Source organism: Fusarium phalaenopsidis (assembly GCF_050370095.1).
Source record: "Fusarium phalaenopsidis strain FUZ10S chromosome Unknown contig_32286, whole genome shotgun sequence".
NCBI classification, from domain to species: Eukaryota; Fungi; Ascomycota; class Sordariomycetes; order Hypocreales; family Nectriaceae; genus Fusarium; species Fusarium phalaenopsidis.
This window is the reverse complement of record NW_028145413.1, coordinates 2779348-2802455: the sequence shown is the minus strand read 5'-3', so window position 1 is coordinate 2802455 and position 23108 is coordinate 2779348. Positions and strand designations below refer to the sequence as shown.

The 23108-nt window shown below is 53.9% G+C and overlaps 9 protein-coding genes across 9 annotated transcripts; 3 read left to right on the top strand and 6 right to left on the bottom strand.

Moving 5' to 3' along the window:
• Window positions 1-767: 767 nt before the first annotated feature.
• On the bottom strand, window positions 768-1919 carry LRP88_03151 (proteasome regulatory particle lid subunit RPN8; the record flags this gene model as incomplete). Its single annotated transcript, XM_083239781.1, has 3 exons — window positions 768-1349; window positions 1403-1674; window positions 1733-1919. 3 exons carry the CDS (start codon window positions 1917-1919, stop codon window positions 768-770), a joined length of 1041 nt encoding a protein of 346 aa, XP_083104911.1.
• Window positions 1920-4269: 2350 nt separating this feature from the next.
• LRP88_03150 (adenylate kinase ADK1) lies at window positions 4270-5269 on the top strand (the record flags this gene model as incomplete). The annotated part of the gene is made up of 4 exons (XM_083239780.1): window positions 4270-4417; window positions 4484-4536; window positions 4611-4765; window positions 4855-5269. The coding sequence occupies 4 exons, from the start codon at window positions 4270-4272 to the stop codon at window positions 5267-5269; spliced, it is 771 nt and encodes a 256-aa protein (XP_083104910.1).
• Window positions 5270-6220: 951 nt separating this feature from the next.
• LRP88_03149 (uncharacterized protein) lies at window positions 6221-9173 on the bottom strand (the record flags this gene model as incomplete). The annotated part of the gene is made up of 4 exons (XM_083239779.1): window positions 6221-6421; window positions 6552-6638; window positions 7002-9050; window positions 9129-9173. The coding sequence occupies 4 exons, from the start codon at window positions 9171-9173 to the stop codon at window positions 6221-6223; spliced, it is 2382 nt and encodes a 793-aa protein (XP_083104909.1).
• Window positions 9174-10299: 1126 nt separating this feature from the next.
• On the bottom strand, window positions 10300-10646 carry LRP88_03148 (uncharacterized protein; the record flags this gene model as incomplete). The annotated part of the gene is made up of 2 exons (XM_083239778.1): window positions 10300-10405; window positions 10462-10646. The coding sequence occupies 2 exons, from the start codon at window positions 10644-10646 to the stop codon at window positions 10300-10302; spliced, it is 291 nt and encodes a 96-aa protein (XP_083104908.1).
• A 965-nt stretch (window positions 10647-11611) lies between these two features.
• On the bottom strand, window positions 11612-12436 carry LRP88_03147 (DUF5315 domain-containing protein; the record flags this gene model as incomplete). The annotated part of the gene is made up of 2 exons (XM_083239777.1): window positions 11612-11880; window positions 11965-12436. 2 exons carry the CDS (start codon window positions 12434-12436, stop codon window positions 11612-11614), a joined length of 741 nt encoding a protein of 246 aa, XP_083104907.1.
• Window positions 12437-12932: 496 nt separating this feature from the next.
• Window positions 12933-13429, top strand: LRP88_03146 (40S ribosomal protein uS12; the record flags this gene model as incomplete). Its single annotated transcript, XM_083239776.1, has 2 exons — window positions 12933-13191; window positions 13251-13429. The coding sequence occupies 2 exons, from the start codon at window positions 12933-12935 to the stop codon at window positions 13427-13429; spliced, it is 438 nt and encodes a 145-aa protein (XP_083104906.1).
• A 242-nt stretch (window positions 13430-13671) lies between these two features.
• On the bottom strand, window positions 13672-14505 carry LRP88_03145 (4-hydroxybenzoate hexaprenyltransferase; the record flags this gene model as incomplete). The annotated part of the gene is made up of 1 exon (XM_083239775.1): window positions 13672-14505. The coding sequence occupies one exon, from the start codon at window positions 14503-14505 to the stop codon at window positions 13672-13674; it is 834 nt and encodes a 277-aa protein (XP_083104905.1).
• Window positions 14506-15517: 1012 nt separating this feature from the next.
• LRP88_03144 (uncharacterized protein) lies at window positions 15518-19753 on the top strand (the record flags this gene model as incomplete). Its single annotated transcript, XM_083239774.1, has 4 exons — window positions 15518-15788; window positions 15846-17798; window positions 17889-18445; window positions 18869-19753. The coding sequence occupies 4 exons, from the start codon at window positions 15518-15520 to the stop codon at window positions 19751-19753; spliced, it is 3666 nt and encodes a 1221-aa protein (XP_083104904.1).
• Window positions 19754-20002: 249 nt separating this feature from the next.
• Window positions 20003-21573, bottom strand: LRP88_03143 (Rab geranylgeranyltransferase BET4; the record flags this gene model as incomplete). Its single annotated transcript, XM_083239773.1, has 4 exons — window positions 20003-20382; window positions 20432-21143; window positions 21194-21306; window positions 21363-21573. 4 exons carry the CDS (start codon window positions 21571-21573, stop codon window positions 20003-20005), a joined length of 1416 nt encoding a protein of 471 aa, XP_083104903.1.
• Between the last annotated feature and the right edge of the window lie 1535 nt (window positions 21574-23108).

Genomic DNA, 23108 nt, shown 5'->3' with positions numbered 1-23108 from the left:
CGCAACGCCCTCTTCTACTCACACTACATGTTCTCTTTCCAAATCTCCTCCTACCAGCTCTAGATCTCCTTGATCGGGGGCTTGTCACCCGGCTAGTACGGAAGTACTCTGGCGCGCAAGATGAACAACCAGGCAAGGATGGAGAACCAGTGTCTGGAGACTCGAACGCTTCAAGTAAACCAAAGGACGACATTTTTATCGTGCGCTCGCTCGCTTCAACGCTGTCCCGCCGCCCTCGCGACTTCACCCTCTCTTCAAAACGATATGTTGTTCACATCAATGCGTGGAACTGTTCCTGCGCAAGCTTCACCTTTGACGCTTTCCCTAGTCATCCAGCACCAACAACAGAACAGGTGGAGTGTCTCTCACGAGATGAGTGGTCATTTGGTGGACTAGGTCTAAACTCATCCGGCGATGTACCACCTTGCTGCAAGCACCTACTCGCTTGCTTACTTGTAGACAAGTGGCCGGCAATACTAGGTCAATATATCGAGGACCGAGAGATCTCGAGGGAAGAGATGGCAGGCATAGTTGCAGACCTGTGATACGGGCAATTCTAGCAATGGATGCCAGAAATTTGTTAATACCAGGGCGATGTCCGGCAGATTATCCTTGTTCCGTCCTCTAAACCCCGGTTTGATGTGATCAATGTACAAAAGGCGCTTTGCCTTAACCCTTGGCCGATACCGCCGTGGTTCCCTCCTCCAGACGCCAAAGAGCTTCTGCACCCAAATCTATGCCCTTCTACAGTCACTTAGCTTCCTTCTTTATTTCTTTGCCTCCTTCTCCTTGGTCTCCTTGTCCTTGTCAGCGCCCTCCTTGGACTCGCCGCTCGCGCCATTAGTGCCCTCCTTCTTCTCGTCCTTGCCGTTGACCTCCTCCTTCTTGGCCTCCTTGTCCTCCTGCTGTTGCCGGTTCTGGATCTTGTTCTCGATCAGGTCGTGGAATGCCGTAATCGCGCGTATCAAACTGCTCAGGTAAATAGCCATGAGCTGGTCGTTGGTCTTGATGCTCATCGCATATGAGAGCTCGCCAGCGCCCGACTTGCTGTCTCCTTCGGCCGAGGTAAGGTTGGGAAGCAGGTTGAAGACGTCCTGCAGGTTGCCCAGAATGGCGTGGTTGACTGGCAATTGCTTGTCGAGGACCTTCTGAAGATAAGCTCCAATGTCTCGCAGGCGGAGGTGTAGGCCCTGGAGCGATTGCAGCTGGTTGGTGATTCGTGTGGATAGGGTTCCCGCAGCAACGTCACGGATATCTCTTAGCAGATGCTCAACCCCAATCTCTTCTGCCTCCTCGGCCTCGATGATCGAAGGGGTGTGAACAAACGTTCGCGAGGTGGTTGTGCCATCCTAAGTCATGTCAGTCTGGGCAAGTCGGTCGCTAGGCACGGTTCATGACGCACATCCTTGATCTCCTCAACGGCAAAGTAAGCATCTGTGGGGACGCCCGACTCCTTGGGCTGCACGTCAATGATGACGAGGAGGGGGTTAGGTGTGTAGCGCTTGAAGAGCTCGTTGATCTCCAAGTCGGATGCGCGCAGCTTGGGGCCGGTGTGGTACCACCCTATCAGCTTCTCTCGGGCGTTGACCTTCTTGAACATGTCGTTCATCGACTCGACATAGTTGTGGTCAAGGAACCACACTGAGGGGTCCTTGTCGTCTTCCTCGAAGGGGACTGCATTCTCATTGTAAGCGCCCATCATCTTGTCGCCCATGATGCCAGGGCAACGTACCAGCAAAGCTGTTGGATACTCTCACGTCCTTGCCATCATTCTGGCCCAGCAGGACACCCACCACACGTCGCTTTGTCTTGGTAGAGGTGGTTCGGTTGTAGTGGTCGACCGCAGAGAGGAGAACGAGGGGCGCAACGGTGACGTTTCGAGTGACGAGGGAGAGTGTTTCTGCTGTTGTGGCAGGCATCGTTGCTATGTCGTCGGGGAGGTATTACAACGGATGCGTATCTGGGAGAGGAAGAGGATTCGGTGCGCGATCTCTGTCGTGCGGGCGCGGCGAGTTTGAAGGCAGAGTCGAGATGTTGATGCAGTGATTATTGTGGTCGCACGTACGTAGTCTTGAGGCTGCCTTCCTGGAGAGGGTAGCTTAGCTCCCGATTGGGCCAGGCTGATTGATGGATCAAAGCTCGAGCCTCGCGACGCCACATCACGTGCGGCTTAATGTTCGAGCCACAGTCAAGCCACAGAGCAGCAACATGAAGAACTGGGGCACGGAGCTGCCACAAGAGCCGGTCTTGTTGGAGCGGCGATGGCTGGGAACGCGGCGTGGCTTCTTTGTTGACCCTGCATTGGTCTGACATCATTGCCTCGGTGAGTGATGTCCGGCCGAAGACTCGCCATTGCCGTGTCTTGTATAAGGTATGCATTTGCATTTGAGGGCTTCACACTGCTACAGACACTATCCAGATCATTGGATATCCAAGCATGGCCATGGCAAATAACTGGTTGGGGGAATTTCCTTTCTTGAACCGACTTCGCTCATCCCGGATATTCTACTTTGGGTAAGTGGATGAATGTTGAGACAGGTGTATCCACCAGCCGGGACGCTCACCTTGACCTCGGCGCCAACCGGACAGTGCTGACCTCTGTCTACGGAGGCAATTGTCAACAAGCAAGAGCAGAAGCCCTGGCGGCAAGCCTCAAGCAGGGTCCAGCATTGAACTCTACGTAATACGCTATCAAGATGTAGGTGCGGCAACTCGCAGGCAATTCGCAGTCTTGGTAGCCTTGGTTCGGGTTATTTCCTTGGGGCAGCGGAAAGATGGAGGCTAACGTCCAAGGGGAACGAATTGGGGTCCTGTTGAAGCCGGCTATGGCCACACCTACACGTGTACGCAAAGCAATGGAGGCAGCGGCCAACGAGAGGGCGGTAGCAGTAACTACTGGAATAGGTAGTTATTTACACTACACATGGAACGCGGCGGCGGCAACAGAAGCAGAGCGAAGGCCGGCATATGTCGACTACCGGGTCAGTGGTCCTTGCGCTCCAGCCCGTGGTGAGCAAGCAATACTGTATTACATGCCGGTCGGAGTGTGGCCGTGCCAGAAGTGTTTGACCGATGAGCGGCGAGTGCGACATTGTAGACGGGACGGTGGTGCTTTGCTCGGATCAAGGGACCGTGGCATCCCAGCCCTTTGAGCCTCGGCCCTGATGACCGAGCAAACTCCGGTCGTCACTACGTACTGTAGGTAGCCCAGCCTCGAGCGATTCGAGCCAGATTCGCGATTGATGCTGCCTTGGCCCAAGTTCGATTGGCCACGATTTCAATATGATCCATGGCTTCGCACCTGGGGAGCTGATGGAGCCTATCTCGACGACGGACATGTTCCGGGACGAGGAGCTTCCTTTCAGCCTACCCTAGGTATTACAGCTTTGTGTAGTGAAGCAATTCCGAACGGCGAGAGTGACACGGATTTATTTCGCAGATCAAAAACGCTTGCCCCCATATATGATTGCTTGTATCGCGTGAAACCTAGTTCACCGTATGTCGTATGCGTCGCATAGTCCAGAATGGGCAATTGTAGAAGCCAAGAGTGTGATAGTTGGAGCTTGGTCAGGTCACGAACAGGTGGTGGTGTCTATTGCGCCGGAGCCGTACCGAGTACCGGCGGCAGCAATGGATGGGGGGTAGTACGTAGCTGGGGGCGGTACCTGTTGACGGTGCCGAATATTATATGGACATGTGTTGCCTTGAGTTGTCGGTTTGGAGACGGGGATTTTTGATGGTTATGTTGCGGTCGACACCGACATGGACCCCAATATCCGTCACGCTACAATATCGTGACATTGACAAAACAATTCAACATCTCATAGTAGAACAAATATCTCGTCTACAACAATCAAGCACAGACATTTCCCGTCCACTACGGATAAAAAGCCGCTCTCACTCACCACGCTCAGGCCCGCGAGAGGCGTCTCCCCAGCATATCCATGCCGGGAACAGGGGTGTACCCCCATCCATCGCCTTCCAGCAGAAACCGCGTGCATCGGGCCAATCAACGCCGACCCAAGCTCCCCCCCAAAAACCTCCCATCCTCCGGCTACGCACCAAGATTTCCCTTGTCTCGCCCGTCGTTGACTTTAACCTCGCTTTTTTCCCTCTTCTCGTCTCCCCTCGCCTCAACCTCCCGCCCTCTCGTCTCCAAAACATCCCTCGCCGCCGCCGTCTTCAATCCGCCGTCTTCTCTGAAGCTGCCCCCTCAATTGCCGCCAGAACACCTCCCAGAGTCCCCCTCATCCTCCCGCAGTCGCAACAATGGGTTTCGTCGAAGATGAGTTGAAGCAGCTCAAGAGCGTCATCAGCTCTCTTGACACGCGCATCAAGACCCTCGAGGCGCGAGCTACTGGCTCTCCCGTCTCTACCGAGGAGATTCGAATGATTCTCATCGGTCCTCCCGGTGCTGGTAAGTGATTTTTTCTCTTGCCGTTGCGATATCCCCTCCAGTGCCGTGCTGACCAACTCCTCACAGGAAAGGGAACCCAGGCCCCCAAGATCAAGGAGAAGTTCTCCTGCTGCCATCTGGTATGTCAATTCCCGTCGCGACACATCCTCAAGCAAGAATTCGCCGTTCTAACGTGCCCCTCTTCGATGCGCAGGCCACCGGTGACATGCTGCGATCGCAGGTTGCCAAGAAGACTCCCCTCGGTGTCGAGGCAAAGAAGATTATGGACCAGGGCGGTCTGGTCAGTGACGAGATCATGATTGGCATGATCCGGGAGGAGCTCAACCACAACCAGGAGTGCCAGGGCGGGTGAGTCAAAATTTCTTCGGGTTCCGTGCTCGGGATCCTGGTATACCTCGGTTTCTCTCTTCGGCTGCTGACAATACGCTCCACGACAGCTTCATCCTCGACGGTTTCCCCCGAACAGTTCCCCAGGCCGAGGGTCTCGATGCCATGCTTCAGGAGCGCAACCAGAAGCTCCAGCACGCCGTCGAGCTCAAGATTGACGACTCTCTCCTCGTCGCCCGCATCACTGGCCGTCTAGTCCACCCCGCCTCCGGCCGCTCATACCACACCACCTTCAACCCCCCCAAGCAGTACATGAAGGATGACATCACCGGCGAGCCTCTGATCCAGCGAAGCGACGACAACGCTGAAGCCCTCAAGAAGCGTCTCGTCACCTACCACAAGCAGACTGAGCCCGTTGTGGGTTACTACAAGAAGACCGGCATCTGGCACGGTGTCGATGCCAGCCAAGAGCCTGGCCAGGTGTGGAAGTCCATGCTCAACATCCTCAACGAGAAGAGGGCTTAGAGCGGAGAGTGAGTGTGTGTCTGTGTGTCATAAGGGAGTGGTGTAGCCCGGTTGGCTTCACGTCGCTGGCGAGACGCCCCCGCCGAAGTTATTTAAAAAAGAGTAGGCGGGGTGCGTCTTGGATATATGAACGGTATGGATGAAATGCAAACTGGCACGAAACGAAGGAAGGGCGCGAAAAGGGAGAAGGGGAGTCCAGTCCTCCAGGCCAAAGAGGCGTTAACGGTAGAGGGTTTTGCCCGGTGGCCTTGGGGTTCCTGTGTAGATTAAAAGCTACCGAGACGACGCTTTGCCATGTATCACACTTGTCTTTTTTTACTGCTAGTTTCAAACAAACAAAAAGGTTGGGCATTTTGAAGCTCCGAGCTTTTTGATATACTTCACCGTCTCGTCTTCTACTCTTCACCATCACCACCAATATGACACGTGCTGGTAGCCACAATGCACGCCTCTGTACTTGATTGTCACGAGATGACTTTGAGGTGGGCACTTAGACGCCTCATGTCTATGCCAACGATAATCGACAACGCATCTCCCTCCTTAGTGCAGCTATCCATCCTCTCCCTCTTAACCGTCAGTCTACTATGCAATGACCCTGTCAAAGAAACTCCCCGAGCTCCCTCGCAATGCTTTCAAGGACACACAATTTGAAAAAAAAAGAGAAGGAACACAGGACACTAGTGAGTGCCCCTGTTCTCCATATTGAGGTTACGATTATAAAAGGGGTAATGGACCAGAAAAAAAAGAACGGTCTCGGATGTTCCACGTCGGCATATCAAAATGAGCTACCGAAACGAATGGCGAGAAAGTAAAGCAAGCCTGGCCTTGACCTAGACTAAGTGCTAAACTGTGCAGCCGAACAATGAGGCGCCCCTCGAGCGGCCTCATGGTCCAGCAGGGGTTCTTCTCACCCCGCGAATTCCTATCGCCGCGGGGTCGCTGACGTGAGGGTCAGTAGAGGTAGAGCGAGTCGCGGAAGCGCAACTGACCATTGACCATCTGCCTCTGCTTGTTAAGCCAGCTCCTGGGGGCGTCGTTCCGCCGTTGTAGAACGACGTGGTTGCTCTGGAGCCGGCTCGTGAGATCATACCATGCTGTCGCGATGAGGGCGTTCTCCCTCTCGAGGTTCCGGATGATTTGGTCGCTCGCCGCCTTGTCACGGTTTGTCAGTCACAGTTCGAGAATGTATTGAGGGTGTGCAAGTAGTAACAACTATGCGCCCGGTTGCAAGTTTATGGAACCAGCCATGTTTAGTATCTATGTAAAGGCAAGCAATACGTACCTTTTGTGCTGCCACTGCTTCTCCGTCGTGAGCAGCCTTAAGTTTGCGCTGGAGCTCAATCTTGTCCGTCTCTGAGCGCTCGAGTTGCTGCGAAAACTTGGTCAGCCAACGGCACTCCAACAAAAGCTAGTGGTAAAACAGAGTATCCTCTCGCTTGAGAGGGGGAGGGATGGCTTGAACTGGCTCAAAACGATCCCGCCATGAGTGTTCTTCTGAATCGCAAACTGTTTCACGAGGGACTATCGGCTTGGGCCAGGAGGGAGAACGTCCCCTTTGAGTACGGGGCGTCTCCGGCAAGTCGACTTCGACCTTGGGGGCCCCTGGCCGGAGAGGCCATGAGAGACAATGCTTCGATAGAGAAAATGCCATCGTACCAGGCGAACTCGCCTCTGAGACCACTGGGTCCTCGGGGTCGCCATGAGCAAGTACATAATAGAGACCACCACTCACCCCGCGTTTTTCAAGGAGTCGAGTACGCAGTTTCGCGATCAGCTCGCTCTTCTTGTCACCGTCAGGTACGTCACCCTCTCCTGAGTTGGAATCTTGCAAGAGTCCACCCTCTTCGACGGCCTTCCGAAGCTTGTCCTTATCAAGGAGAGCCTGGACGAGTTGCGTCTGTTGTGCATCTCGCTCTGCAACGCAGTAGCTGAGCTCCTCTCGCGCATGGTCGAGTTCCGACTTGAGCGATGAGATGATGACAACGTCGGCGGTCTTGAGCTCCTTGAGAGCGTCAGCACCCTCGTGGCCAAGAGCTGAGAGCTCTGCTCGAGCGGCGAGGAGATCACGGCCTTGATCAGCCACCTGGGCAGTCAGGTCCTTCTCCCGCTTCCTCGCCTGCTCAAGCTCGAATTGGGTCTGCATAAGATCCTGACGGAGATTGATAAACGCCTTGGTTCTGTAAAAGTCACCAGTAAGCACGTGTATCCCGTAAGGAATGTTTGCCTCATTAATCGCCTTGACTAACCCTTCGTCGGTCATGTTGTTGATCAGAGCTTCGATATGGTCCTGCGCAACAGCATGCTTCTCGAAGATATCGTTGTAGGATTTCTGCAAGTGAGCTCTCTGCTTTTTCTCCTCGTCCAGCTCCCGCCGAAGCGGTGCTGTGTTTTCGGATCCCACGGTGCTGCGCAATAGATCGTTCTCGGCCTTGAGACGGGACAATTCTAGAGGTACGTTAATCTGGGCACCATCCTCGGTAGCTGCATCGTTCAGTTCATCCTCAAGACTGGTAGGAACCCCCCCGGCCATGCTCATGCCAAGTGGTGGGCTCTCAACAGAGGCACCGCTCTGAATCTGATCCTGGAGATCCCTGATAAAGTTTTCGTCGTGGCTCTGTCGAGCTCGTAGGCGAATCACTTCATCCTCGAGAGCAGCATAGTCCCTCATCAACTGGGTCTTTTGATTTCGCTCATCCCAGAGATGCTGCTCGGACTGAGTGATCATCTTGGTCAGTTCATCCTCTGCTGTCCTGGCGCGGGAACTCTTGTCCTGTTGGTCCAAGAGTAACCGGACCTGGTCCTGCAACTCCCCCTTCTCGAACCGCAGGTTCTGGACCTCCTTGACAACGTGCTGTAGGGACTCGATCTTCTGCTTATACCGCTCTGCAGTATTGGCTTTCTTCTCAAGTTCCTCAGCCTTGTGCCTCCACTCTGCTGCACTGTCACGAAGCTCGTCGGCTTCTCTGCATCTCTCGGTCAGTTTTTGGACCTCACTCTCGAGCTGCGCCTTGATGCGAGAGTCTCTCCGTATCGCCTCTTCGTGCCTGGCGATGATTTCCATCTGATCGTGAATTTGGGCCTCGAGTGACTTGATCGCCTCGGCGCTGTTAGCGCCATCCTGAGTTGCTTTTCGCAGCACCTCGAGTTCGCGGTCGTTCTTCTCCTTCTCATACTTGAGCTCCTCATGGCTTTGCTGAAGATGGTCAAGACGGGTAATGTAATCTGATAAGGTCTTTTTGCAGATGTCGAGTTCTTGTCGTAGGTCTGCATTTTGCTCCTCGACAAGCAGATCGATGTCTCGAGCTTCCATGACGGCGTCAATAGCCTCGTCCAGATCATCATCGCCCCTCGAGTTTTGGATATCTTGCTGTACCGTTCGGATGATCTGCATAATCTCTGCCTGTGTCTGCGTATCAAGGCCGGATTGAAGCCTGGGAACGAACTTTTGGTTGTCTGGGCCCATGGCGGCCGCCGAGAGCATGACAACCAGAAGCTGACAGATGCCCTGGGGCTCGGGGTTTTCGGCGATGGCATGGTAGTCAAACTTCTTTGCCTGGCATCCAAGTTCAGGTGCTTGACGACGAATGAAGCGGAAGAGACCCTTGTAGACATTCTGGATATTCCGCTTGTTGGTTAGGTATCGTGATGTGCCGGTATTCGCCTCGAGGTCAGAGGGGTCAAAGTCTGGATCAAGCTCATGCAGGATATAGCCGAGAACAACACCATCGTTGAGTTCATCGAGAGAGTCGGCGGACCGCTTCGGCTCGAATACTCGGTTGACCTGGGAGAATGCGCGGTCAGCGGGGACTTCGGAGAAGGGGGAGGGGAGGAAAGAGAAGGGGTTAAAGATGATACTTACGGCTTTGAGGAGCGCCGCCTGCGCCTTGGGACTGTAGGCGGGCATCGTGCGGGATGATGCGGCCGGAGCCATGTGCGAGTTACTTGAAGTCGTGGATCAGTCTGTCGATAGATTGGAGCGATAGTGAAGGCGCAATTATAGGGAGTCGCGTCGCGTGTCTAAATGCAGGGATGACAGCAGAGGCCCTCGACAGCATAGCGGCAAGAGGTATATAAGGGATCGTTATAAAGTTGTGCGAAAGCGAGGTTCCATTGTCAAGAAGCGATTGCTCGAGGTGTGTTCACTGTAGAGACAAGGTCCGAGTGAATCTGTTCCTTCAATGTTCAGCGACTCTATGTACCTAAAGCCCTCCACATGGCATGGGGGAGCTTAGGTCGGCTTATCGATTTGCTACAGTGGCAGGGGCCCTGAATCGGGTGCCCCTGGAAGCCCGTCATTTGTGGCGCTGTGGCGCGCATGAGATGACCACGGATCAGCAGCGCCATTTGAGGCATTCAATGTTACGGAAATGCGATCTAGTTCGAGAAGACACTCTGGTTTCGACATGCAGAGATAATAGGTAGTATTTGGCTGCACCGGAAGGGTGAGGACTGGCAGACGCCTTTGTTAGTATTGTGCCACAAAGGTCCCGTCGTGTTCACCCCCAGCCTGGACCCTGAACAGATGGCGGTCTACAAGCTTAAGTCCGAGCCCTATTCTCCTAATCGAGATTTGAATAGAGCACTAGACTCTCGGCATTCCAGTTGAATAGGTACCAACTGCTTCGCTCATTAAGGCGCATGGCACCGTCATCACGTTTGACCTGGCTGGCTGGCTGGTCCCAGGACCGCCCCGGAAGAGTGCCCACAAGTGCAATGCCCAACAAGGTGTAGGCTTGCTGTATGCCTGTGTATTCTGTACTTCCTGTTCTATAGAGCATGGTGTACTCTGCATACATAGACCAAGGCCTGATTTGCCCGTGAGGGCATTACAACGACCGGCTCATGTTGGATCTGAAAGCGAATGTTCCCCCAAGTCCCATGCCAACGCATCCCATCCTGTAACGCCAAAACAAGGATATCAATAATCCTGACTGCTGCCAAGTCGGCAGACGCGAAATCAAAGGCTTGCTATCATCGTGTCTCCAAGTACTCATCAACTCGGCGCATCAACCGGTAGCGCATCCCCTTCTCTAGGATACAGAGACAACCTCGTCCTCCTCGACCTGGATCTGGTGATCGGCGTGTGACGTTCGGACAAGTTCGAGGGCCTTCTCGGGCGCGATGACAGAAAATCCCCTAGAACGCTGTTAGCATTACTGCGCCATTTGGCCGAGTCGCTGCGGGGGGCGTACTTGATGATGGTGTAGATGTGGGTGATCTTGCCGCCAGCCTTGATGAGAGAGTCCTTAACCTCATTGACGACGGAATCGGGAGTGGACTCGTCGTTGAACCAGACGATGGCCGACTTCTTCTGGTCGACGGCGAGCGCGCCGGGAACCACTGCGAGGGCAGCGGCGATGAAGGGGAGGAATCTCATGGTGATTAAGGGGTCGTTGGGATCGGTATCGTAATGTGAATGTTGTTGATGCAAGCGAATATCGTTGCGACAAATTTGCGGGTGTGTTGGCGATGTAGAATATCTGTGAGGTCGAGGTCGTTGGGGAGTGCGATGGCTGGAGGCTTTATGGATGTGAAGGCGAAAGTGAGGTGCCTTGCAGACGGCGGGACCGACGGGTTGCATACCAGTCACAGAGTCACTCCACCGAGTCCAACCTGGCGCACGAGCCCGTCGCCAAGGCGTGGCCGGATGAGGCAGGTGGCCTGCCAATCGCCTGCTGGCCTAGGCACCAAGCAAACTCTCGCAACCTTAGCCGAGATACAATATCATTGTGCTTCCAACAAACAAGGTCTGCGGCAACACAAGGGCCCTAGAATTTCGGTTGATTGTTTAATTCCTCATCACATATACCTACGCGTATGGCTTCGTCCCAATTATTTCACACCGGCAACGAGCCGCTGTGGGGCATCGGCCCGGCTCACCTTAAATACAACCAACAAGCAACATCAACAAGACACGGCAGTTGATCTCGCAGGATGCACTCAAAAAATCCGTTCCAGCCTTGTGTCAAGTTTTCCAGCATATTGATGGCTCTCTTCTTGAGTCTGCACAATGATATTGGTTACACCTCGCCTTCAGTGTACCCACATGCCAATGATACCATCCATCGCTAGGTCGTGTAAGTCAAATTCTCCGAGCGGCCTCCAGACAGTTAGCGGAGTAGATCCATGCCTCCTGGCATAGTCAAAGTATCAAAGGGGGTTGCCGCTATTTCAAAATTGAAAGAATGTGCCCCAATCAATCACAGTCTTGTATTATGCATTGTCTGAGTTGTATCTCGATCCATGCCAACATACTCATCCAATGCCACTTGCCTATGCATGCAGGTGAATCCTCCAAACGCCGAGCTGAAAATCCAGAAATATTTGTCAATCTGGCGATGCTTATGTTCCCATGACTCCGGGAACACCTTCAGTTTCATTCCACACCTCCTTGCTTTCTTGCTCAACAGCCCTCATGGCAAGAGCAACATCCTCCAATCGGGTGACAACGTCGATAACTCCTTGGTTGACTCGCTGGAAATACCGATCGTTGGCTTCTCTCCTCTTCCGCGCAAGTAGAATATCCACTTCTGTCTCTTCTTCCAGCTTGTCACCAAGCCCCTCAACTCCTGCCCCGCTACTATTAGGACGTGGGATACTGCTGCTTCCAACTGTGCTTTTCCCTCCATCTGTCCCATCGATGCCTGACTTTGAGTTGTCGCCCAGCGTTGCCTTCAAGTTTCGAACCTCTTCGCTGGCCATAGAGGCATGGTCGTGCTGTGCTGTCTCTATCACATCGTCTGCTTCACTCCTCGCCCATGCTTGAGCGAGTGCAATCTGGGCAGCTCTTAGATCGGCCAGCTTGCGGTCATGATCGGGTCCAAACACGTGAGTTCCTCCAGATGCTGAAAGTTCAACGTCCTCGAGAGTTGCTTGCATCTCAGACCACAAGAGGTCCGTCCGGTCACCAGTTGCTCGAGTGCTTTCCGCGGGAAAGAGGCCAGGCCTCTGGGGGCTCGGAGTGAGAACGGTGCCGGAACGGACAGACGGTGCACGTTCAGCATTTGAGCGGTAGCCAGGCGTCAGGTTTGGCTGGCCCAGAAAGGGAACAGTAGGCGGTGGACCATTTGGCGGTAGAGAGGCATTGGAGGCTGAAGGAGAAGGATGAAGGAAAAGAGCAGGAGGTGGATCCCGTTGTCTGCTCTGAGGTCTTGGCGTGTGAGACATGATGATATTGAGAGCTCCTTAAAGCTTCAAGTTGTGTAGGCAATGAGGCAGTGATGCGCTTCACGTTGTCGCTAAGAGGCGGATACTACACCGAGAGTCTAGACCCCTTGTTAGTCGGGATGAGAGATGCTGAGTTGATACAGTGCAAACTGAGCAGGGTGCCACACCGACACGGTACGCCTCTGGTAGCTTGAATCAGTCCACTCGGCTGCAGGTAAGCGGGGTGGTTCGAGTTGAGCATAGTCACGTGACGCGTCAGGTGCTTCTCTCCACAAAGTGCATGGGCCTTAATTCTCTAGGGCCTTCAAACCCTACTCGGAATTTGTTGGCTGGCTCCTCCAACTTTTCGTCGCCTCCGCTAATTCCTATCACCAACCGTCGTCGCGATACACAGACAAGTTCGGTAGGTGCCCCAGCGAAACCCTTCTCATTCCATCAGCTGCCCTCATCGCATCCGAGTCCTCGCATCGACATCGACTAACGACGTGAAGCAAAAATGGCTGGAGGCAAACCCCGTGGTCTTAACGCTGCGCGCAAGCTGCGAACGAACCGAAAGGACCAGAAATGGGCCGATCTCGCCTACAAGAAGCGTGCCCTCGGCACTGCCTTTAAGTCCTCGCCCTTCGGTGGCTCTTCCCACGCCAAGGGCATCGTCCTCGAGAAGGTCGGTGTCGAGGCCAAGCAGCCCAACTCGGCCATCCGAAAGTGTGTCCGTGTCCAGCTCATCAAGAACGGAAAGAAGGTCACTGCCTTCGGTACGACGACCCCAAGACACCGCGAGAGATGAACAATGGTTGAACTAACAATACTCCAGTCCCCAACGACGGTTGCTTGAACTTCGTGGACGAGAACGACGAGGTCCTCCTGGCCGGTTTCGGTCGCAAGGGCAAGGCCAAGGGTGATATTCCCGGTGTGCGATTCAAGGTCGTCAAGGTCTCTGGTGTTGGTCTGCTCGCTCTGTGGAAGGAGAAGAAGGAGAAGCCCCGTTCTTAAGCGCGATGCCCGGGGAAGGAAACAAAGTCACATTTCGGCAGAGGAGTCTATTCGGCTTGCTTGCATCGGCATTACTGGTTAGGGTTCTGGTCCTGGGAGACGAGGTCTGAAAAGGAAAATAGATCAAAAAGTCTTCGACGAACGAAACTACGTGTGCACGTCGCGTGAGGGAGAACCCGGGATGCATTCCCACCGATTCATGTATGATGACATTATGGTACAATTGGATATTATACATGGCCTCACTGCTCCGTCTTGGTATCGTCTTCAGGCTCTTGGACGTACCTGACTGCGTAGTCTGCAGCCAAGCCAAGACTTATCACTCCTCCTGTGATCCAGCAGCCATTGATGAACCACCACCAGCAATCCTTGACGCTCTTGAGGTTGACTCGCTTGATCATGACGCCGAGTGTGACCATTGCTCCTCCACAGCTTCCAATGAAGAAAGCTGGTCCAGCACCAGCCGCAAAACCAGCCGCGGCGAGCAGAGAAATCTGCGTAGCCGCCAAGCCCGTCAACACTTGCTTGGTCTCAGCGTCGTGCTTCAAGGCAATGCTCTTGATTCCTGCCTTGACATCATCCTTGATGTCCATGTGAGCATAAATCATGTCGTACAGCACCGTCCATGCAATGTTTGAGGCGTAGAGGCAGGCGGCGGCGGTCAATGCGGGGGTGTTTGACAACAGATCGATTCCAAGGGCTGGGAAACCCATGATGGCGCCCCATGAGAAGGTCAGTCCGAGAACAGCCTGGGGGTAGTATGTCACTCTCTTGGCCAGGGGGTAACTCGCAACCAAGAGCAAGCTGGGGACGCCGTAGAATAGGCAGGGGAGAGGGAATTGAAGCAAAATCCCTAGACCTGCAAGAAGCTGAACTCCGGTATAGACAAGCCCTTTGAACGGAGTGATCGCACCGCGGGCGATTGGTCGAAGTCGAGTCCGTGCAACATGAGGATCGAGGTTTCGGTCCCAGAGATCATTGATGGTACATCCTGCTCCTCGCATGATGAGAGCTCCTGAGAAGAAAAGGAGTGAGGTGCCGATGACGGATCCTGGTGTTGCCATGGGCGCCACCATTGGAGCGGCCATGAGTGTAGAGAACAGGCATGGGAAGAAGAGATAGTAGGTTCCGGCAGGCTTGTCAAGGCGAATGAGTTCAGCATAAGGAACCCATGAGGCTGGAAGTTTGGCAAGAATTCCATTCTCAGGTGGCCTGTATGGGGCTGGTGTTGGAGGTGGTGATGCCGCACCATCCGCTACCAAAGGTAAGGATCTCTGCTTCGCTTCGTGGAACCCAACAGCTCGCTGGCTGTTGTGCCATGGTTGACTCAAAACCTTGGATACTTGGACTAGAGATGGCCGAGAACCCAATTGCCTCGGAATCCTGGTAGTCCGCCTTGAAATGCCCTGGCATTGAGCCCAGGCGGAAGCCCGGGGCAATGTACTCAATCTCATGGTTCACCGAGACCTAGAGGGACAGTGAGAACTCATGAGTAGCAATTGATGTGCAGTTACATGCACTCACCACCAAACTTAATGCAGAACCAATTGTGACAGCGCAAGGGCCTCAATCCCAACCAAATGGAAGCTCAAGATCCAAGAGTCAAAGATCCAAAAATCCAAAACTTAAGCACCAGGATCATGGCGCCAAGCATCGTAGCGAACCGAGCAAGCGCATGAGCCACCTGAGGCGCGAAAAATAGTACGTCACGTGTGAGGACATAGGTAGGCCGTTGCTATCCCCGATTGCTTTTAATTGGCGGCGCATTCAATACAACCTGGAACTCTCTCTAGGTGAGCTTCGGCGCGACTGCTCAGCGCGTTCCGCATCCCGACCTCGATAAGATTTGTAACCTCGCCCCCTTCTCTAACAACTCAACCTGTCACAACAATCACCTTCGCCACGTCGAATGGACTCACCTTACCGGAAACACGGCTGCGTGGCCTGAGTTGGGCGGCTGTGCAACAGTTGCTTCAATCTTCGACAGCCGGGAATCGCGAACCGATCGACGAAGCTGTCGACTTGGTCAACTGAACCCCACCACGCCAATAGTCATACACATGAAGCGCAAACGAGAAATCCGACAAGATGCCGACCTCTCTTCATCCACAAGCCAAGTTCGATCCTATTCCACCGGATCTGGATCTGTACGGCTTGGTCGACAGGACCCCCAACTTCAAGTGGGTTCAGCGTGTCTCGAGGTCCCAGATTCGCAACCTTGGGCAACAAGAGTTTGAGAAGCTCGTTCTGATCCACGTCATCGTTGGTGGAAAGCCTTTGGTCATCGATGGATGGGACCAAGTTCTCCCAGAGTGGCTTTTTGACGCCGGCTGGTTCGAGAAGACGTATGACAAGAAGCGTAGGTGCTCCTGCTTTGGCTCCTGACCACTCTTGCGCTGACACTCTGTTTCCTCAGAGGAAAATGTTCGAGATATCACGGCTGGTAGCGACATTCCTATGACAACTGGACATTATCTACGGTCAATGAGACAACTCACAAACCAATGGACAACGAGCAACTTCCGCGACGATCGACGCCAACGCCTCTACCTCAAAGATATAGACTGCCCTGTTGAATGGCACGATGCGCTGCAGAAAGTTATCCACCCGAATCTTTTCTACCTGAACGAGAATTCAAGCGAAGCTGGAGGAGTACGACAGCAAACAGACGACATCTTTCGCGATGACGCAGCTGCAGCTTCTGCTGGCGACCTGATGTCCAGTCTACCCGAGGAGATGCGCGCCCAGAACCTGATGTGCTATATCGGTCATGAAGGTACCTACACCCCGGCGCATCGTGAAATGTGTGCCTCCCTGGGCCAAAATATCATGGTGGAAGCGTCAGGTGATGAGGGAGGCGAGAAGCCCGGCAGCTCGATTTGGTTCATGACCGAAAGCAAGGATCGCGAGGTCGTTCGCGAGTACTTTCTCTCCATGCTAGGACATGATATCGAGATCGAGAAGCACTTTGCCCAGATCAATGCGTGGAAGAAGGCCCCCTTTGATGTCTACGTTGTCGAGCAGAGAGTTGGCGACTTCATCCTCATCCCACCCCTAGCGGCACATCAAGTTTGGAATCGAGGCACAAGAACGATGAAAGTCGCCTGGAATCGAACAACAGCGGAAACCCTGGAGCTTGCGCTACATGAAGCACTGCCCAAGGCAAGGCTAGTCTGCCGTGATGAGCAGTACAAGAACAAGGCCATAATCTACTTTACTCTAGAGAAATACTACCGACAACTTCAACATCTGGACGAGAACGCAGAGATGACTCAGATGAGCTTTATGGGGCTTGGCCAGGATATTGTCCGAAGCTCCCCTCGAGCAAAGCAGCTCGCCGGCGACTTCAAGAAGCTCTTTGGTCTCTTTACCGAAATTCTTCTGGACGAAATGTTTGCATTCAAGGAAAAGGAAGTAGAGCTTATTGAGTTCGACTCCTGCATCACCTGCTCTTATTGTCGATCCAACATCTTCAACCGATTCTTGACATGCAAGCACTGCACTCGCATGCTGATCAATGGTGATGAAGATGCATATGATGTCTGCATGGAATGCTACGCTATGGGACGATCATGTGCATGCCTCTCTGGCCTGCAATGGTGCGAGCAATGGTCCTGGTCCGACCTTGTCGACAACTACGAAACCTGGCGATCAATGGTCATCAAGAATGATGGCTATGTCGACTTTGAGTTCTCTCCACAACCCCTTGAGATCGCGCGGCAACGAGCTGGCAAAAAAGCCGTCGCGCAAATATGTCAGGAGGCTCTTCGGCGTCGACCCTGGAAGGATATCACCAAGCCAGAGCGCGAAAACACCCCAAGCGAGTCAGAACCAGAGGGGGAAGACAAACCTAAGAAGAAGTACAAGCGAAAGAAGAAGAAGGGTGAGCTTCGCAGGTGCCATGTATGCTGTCACAAGGATTACGCCTACCGAGTGCATCAGTGTACGAACCCAGGGTGCACTGAAGCATATTGCTACGGCGTACTCTATCGAGCTTTCGATATGATGCCTCAGAAAGTGCTCGAAGATGAACAATGGCAATGTCCCAAGTGCCTAGGTATCTGCAACTGCGGCGCTTGTCGACGAGGAGGAAACACAGATCCTTACACGCCGAAGAACACCCTGCTGGGACATGACACTCGCCCCATCGCTGATGACCGGAGTGTGGAGGCGCTTGTGGACTTCCGAGTACACAACCTATCATGGCTCAAGGCCGCGGGAGAGGAGAGCCGCAGCAAGGACAGCAATCGGATGAAGAAGTTGAGAGAGCAGGCAGATAATGCCAAGGCACAAGACATCACCGACCAGGCCATGCAGGATGATACTGCAGGCCTTGATACATCTGGCATGAACGGATACGGGGATCAAAGCCACGTTCTGGGTCAGGGTGACCATGTCATGGTGGATGCACCCGGCGAGGAGCAGTTCCCTCCTTTCGTTGACGGAGCTGCTGGGCCAGCTAACGAACCCATGGCCGCGATGGATGTGCCACAGGCAGAAGATCCCGATGGATCACTTTATCCCGATCCTTCTGTGGTGGCTCGGCAACGCATCGGCATGGGATACTACGAACAAGATGATACGCCAGACAAGATTCTCTTTGACCCTTTTCAAGCGCCTTCCGAAGAGGCCATGCGACCTTCTGAACCAGATATCCCTGAATTTGTCAAGAAGTCCATTCGCGCCGCCAAGAGGAAGGCCAAACGAGAGAATGAGGATCCAGATTTTGTGGTTGGTAAAAGTCACCACAAGAAGCCTCGACCTACGGTTGAGGCAGATCCTCTAGACAACATGGATCCTGCATTGTTCGGTGGACCAACTGCCCCTGAGGTGGTCATGCATGAGCCACGTCAAACTGACCAGAGCCAAACCGAGCCACAGAGTGAAGGAACGGCAGAACCAGGCCAAGAAGATCAGTCCGAGCCACCACCTAGGAAGATGGCGATGCCTCGGTTCGACGCCAACGAGCCCTTACTCCGACATGCCAAGCCCATAGCGTCCTACGTAGAGGAGGAGGTTGATTCTGACGAGTTTGAAGAAGACCACAGCCACCAACCCAAGGCTCGATCCCCTAAGGGAGCATCGACGAATGGAAAGACTGCCGTGGACCTAGCTGCCGATGCAGTGCGTGCTCTGTTCGGGACGCCCTCCACTAATGATGACAAGCCTGCTCCTTCGATCGAAATGGACGAAACGGAGACTTCCACCATGTCTCCATCTGAGGTCAAGGTCCCCAAGAGACGTGGTCGTCCTCCGAAGAATGCTTCTCCTCACCAGGACTCGCCACCACAAGCAACACCAACTTCTTCGGCGAAGAAGCCAAGAGGGAGACCAAGGGGCTGGCCTAAAGGTCGGCCTAGGAAGTCGCATCTATCTCAGGTCACTGTTGCGGACGAACTGAGCGAGATCGCTGAAGACGCTACCCAGGCACCTGTGCAGGGAACTGTCGACGTCGGGGCCAACAGCGATGAGGAACATGAGAAGATGGTTGGCGAGCTGGAGGCTCAGCTCGCTGCTGAGCTCGCTACTGACACTCCAGAGGTCGCAGCAGAACCAACCCAGCCGCGACGACGAGGAAGACCTAGAAAGTCGGGTGTGACTTCTATCGCTGCTGCATCAGCAGCCGTTGAACTATCTAACGATGGTCACGACGAGTATACACCAAGCAAGGGTGAAGATCGTGCCTCGAGAAGTGCCCGCCGAACACGACGTTCCGAGGTTACTGAGCCAGAGCCGGAACCGACACCCACGGTTCCTAGTTCGAGTGGTACGCAATTCTTGTCCATGGCCGAGCGCATGGCGCTCAAGGGGAAGAAGTTCAAGATTGGGAAGCGCAAGGCTCGCCCAAGTTCTGGCGGTACAACTGCCTCCCCGTCTGTTTCCGTAACTCCTGGTACACGCTCTAAGGCCACGCCGGACGTTGTAGATGAGGTAATGGAAGACGTGGTGGACACGGTGGTGGACGAGCTGGAGCAGGCGCAGCAGTCGACAGTGGAATCTGCCCACATCAATACCGGCTCTGAGGATGAATACAGGGGAGCAAGGTCGCCTTCTGTGGCGTCTTCAGTCCATGATAGCCCACGCAGTCCCTCGCCGCCGCTCTCGCTAAAACCACCTAGCCAACCCACCGTTGTCAGAATTGGTGAATCGGACTCAGAGGAAGAGCAGAGTCTGATAAGCAGCTCGGGCTTCGGTTCAGAGAGCGATAGTGATATCCCAGCTAGAGGCCGGGGTTCTGGTCGTGGAGGTCGTGGAGGTCGTGGGCGCGGACGAGGTCGTGGTCGAGGTAGGGGAAGAGGACGAGGCAGGGGGCGAAGGTTTTAGACGGCCCATGTGAGTCCTGTTTGCCGTGCTAGGACGATGCATTGCCATGTTGGTTGCTTTTTGGCTTGACGAGCGACATTGATACCCCAGGGACTATATCTTGCTTCGGACACTGTAGATTATACCCTGTGATTCTAGTCTTTTCGCAGATGAGTGTCATACAACTCAATTCTATCGCCGGCTTCTGCCCGGCGTAATGTTTCTATGTTTCACGGTGTTATTAGGCTATTTGAGATTCCAGATGTTGTCCTACGAGAGACCAAGCTGCTTCTCCAGATCCGCCCATCTTCCGTTTCGCATAGGGTCTAGTTCTCTGAGCTTTGCTAACCAAGACGCTACGTCGTTTTTATATTCTGACTCCGGCACCTGGTTAGTCAATTGATTCAGGGCGACTCCATATTCAATCAGTGCCTCATAGATCCATTTGATGTCGTCGTAGTCCTCTAGTAGATCCTTGATGTCGGCCACTTCACGGTCGATGTACGATTTGCGCTGGTCCACCGTCAGGCTTGGGGCTATCTGGCGGCTTCCGGCGGGGTCGGCCAGGTTCAATACTAGGAATTGGTGGTAGTACCAGAGGGATTGGTCCTCGGGTCCTACATTGAGCGCATCGCGAACAAGGTCGAGTTCTGGAGTTACATGAGCATATGAAAGAGAATAGGGTTCAGGACAATATACCTTTGTCTAAGAACTCTTTGCGAGTTTCATCGTCTGCTTTGCGCTCATCGAGGAGTCTCGCGATCATCTGGCTGCGGTTATGCCAGGCCGAAAAGTTGGAGAGATCCTCGTGTATCTTCTTGGTCGTGTACTCGAACTCGGGTTCAGCCAGGCTCTTTCCGCTCAAGACGGAGCTCTCGAGTTGCGCAACAACATGGCGACGGTAGCCCCAGGCGTGAAAGTTGCGTCGGTCCTTGGTCAACATCTTACTGACGAGGCCGAGCTCCTCCTCCCAGATGCGCCGAGCCACAGGCTTGTCGAACCTCTCTGTTGCCTGGTCCAGAATCCACAGCCTGTAGTTCCATATCCAGTAGCACTTTGGAAACTCCATGAGCAGGGGCACGGTGAAGCCCAGCTCGGCGCGCACAGTCTCAGCATCCTTGCCGGCTTCGTCAGGTGTTGTACCACTCCTCCCAGCTGTCCGGGGGCTGGGGGGTTGCGGGGTCTCTGTCGAGGACAAGGGCGACGAATCGGCGGAAGAGGCTGAACGAGTGCCGGTCGCTAAAGAATTCTGCGACGCCCTCGAGGGCGACGATCCAGCCGAGGGTCTGGACAATAAGCCAGAGATTAGGCAGCGCCTGCGGGCGTTCCATATCGTGTAGTACTCCGGGTTGAGGCGGAGGAGCTTCGAGGTGAGTTGGAACGTCTCGGTGCCGTAGTTGCCGTTGGCGATCTGCTTCGAGTGTGAGAATTGGTTGGAGACGATGCGCGAGTGTAGCTGACCTGCTGACGGATTTGGTCCTCGAGAGCCCGGTACTTTTGGATCTTTTCTTGGTCCTGCTGGCGCTGCTCTTCGGTTCGGGTCCGCGCGGTGCGGGCTACGCCGTGCTGGAAGCCTTTGGTATCAGCATCAGTCAAGGACTCTTCAAGTCGAGAGGGGCATGTGACTAACGCTGGACATTCTGCGAAGCGCCAGAAAAGATCTGGGTTTTGCAGGCTTGGGCGATGTGTGTGTGTGTGTTGCGACAGTTCGAGGCTTGTGCTTGGAAATGCTGCTGCTGTTGAAGCTGTGAGACGTTGACGTAACCAAAGTCGAGTCCTCGTGGTTGTGTAGGGTAGCGTGATGTATTTTCAATGGGGCAAACACCACGACTCTCGCTCATGATACTAGTACCATCTCAACTCGGAAAGTTTTTATTTCATAGTCATTATTGGCCAAGATAAGTATGAGTAGTTATATGGAATCTATGTCATCCGCCATTTATATGACCTTTTTTGTGTTTTCCCTTAGTATGGATGGGTTCTTTTCCTCAGGCTCTAAGCGGCCCCTAGGTAATATGTGGGAGGCGGCACCTCCATCTCTCACAATATATCCTCTCATCCCGACAACCTACCGAACTCCACCTCGATTCCTACATTTGCTCAATGATGTTCTTTTAAACCAACAGTAATGCCAACACTGCCTTCTTGTTGGCCTGACATATTCCAGTGCGGTGGCCAAGTCGACAACGACTTACACAGTCCCCGCTGTGGCTCCAAACATGAATTTACCCAACACAGTCAGACAGCGATGATGGATCAGTGCGCACCCGTAGATAGCTTCGAAATTGCGAGGTCCAGAGGCCCCCAGGGCATTCACCTTGAGCACCCGCTCCGGCATGCGGCGCATGATCTGCGAGATTGACGACAATCTCATCCTCCCCACGGCGCTCGAAGCCCGTACCACGTTTCCACGCCGCGGCACACGACACCATGGGGATAATCGATATCGGCTCACTCCCGATTATACTCCTTTGTTTCAAAACTGCCCCTCCTCTCTTCGGCCCGTGGGATGGATCAGGCACACCCGCAAGCTCGGACTCACATGTCATGACATGGCTCCTTCGCGCGAAACTCGTACCTGGGTGGCGAACCCCCTTTCGCCATGTTGCGACGGCTTGACAGCGGAGGTTATCCCTGTGTAAATCCGCGAAGCTTTTGACCCTCGAGGCTCGGAAACATGCAGGTACGGCACAGTCATGTTTCAAGCGAGCACTCTGTTGGTGCATGTGGAGTTCATGCCAGCCAGATCATCGATTCTCGAAGCCGGACTTTGACATAGAGACCGCCATTTCGGCAGTCCTATGAACCATGGCCAGCCTGAAGATCAAACATACAAGCAGATCATATTCCGGAGTCTTGTTCGCCAAGTGGTTGGACATCGGCTCTTCACTTGCCTCGATGCAACATGTGCAGGGCATAGTGTCCCTCCCGGGCATCATCAAACCCCTGAGAAATCGACCTACATGGTGTTCGATTCTTCTGACCGCGCTCCTCGATCATGGAGAAGCCATGTTGCGACATCATGCCTTCGCGTTTCTCTCGGTGTCTTTGCTTGTGGTTGGTCGACTTACAACACCTCTGCGATCCTACCAGACGGTGGGATGCCTCCTATACCCCCCCAAACTATGCCTATAAAGTTCAGATGAACAGGGGCTAGAACCGCTTTATGGAGGCTCCGAAGGATCTGTGATGATCCTCAACGCTTACTTGCTCGCAACGAACAGACCAGGTCCGGGATAGTAGCGCCCGGGCCAAGAACCTCGTGCCACTATCACGCCTCTCGACCTCTCCAAGCCCAGCGGCTTCGCCTGTTGGTCCTTTTGCCTCCCAAATAACCGGGAGGGAAGGTCGACAAGCAGCCTCAGCCTCAGCCTGG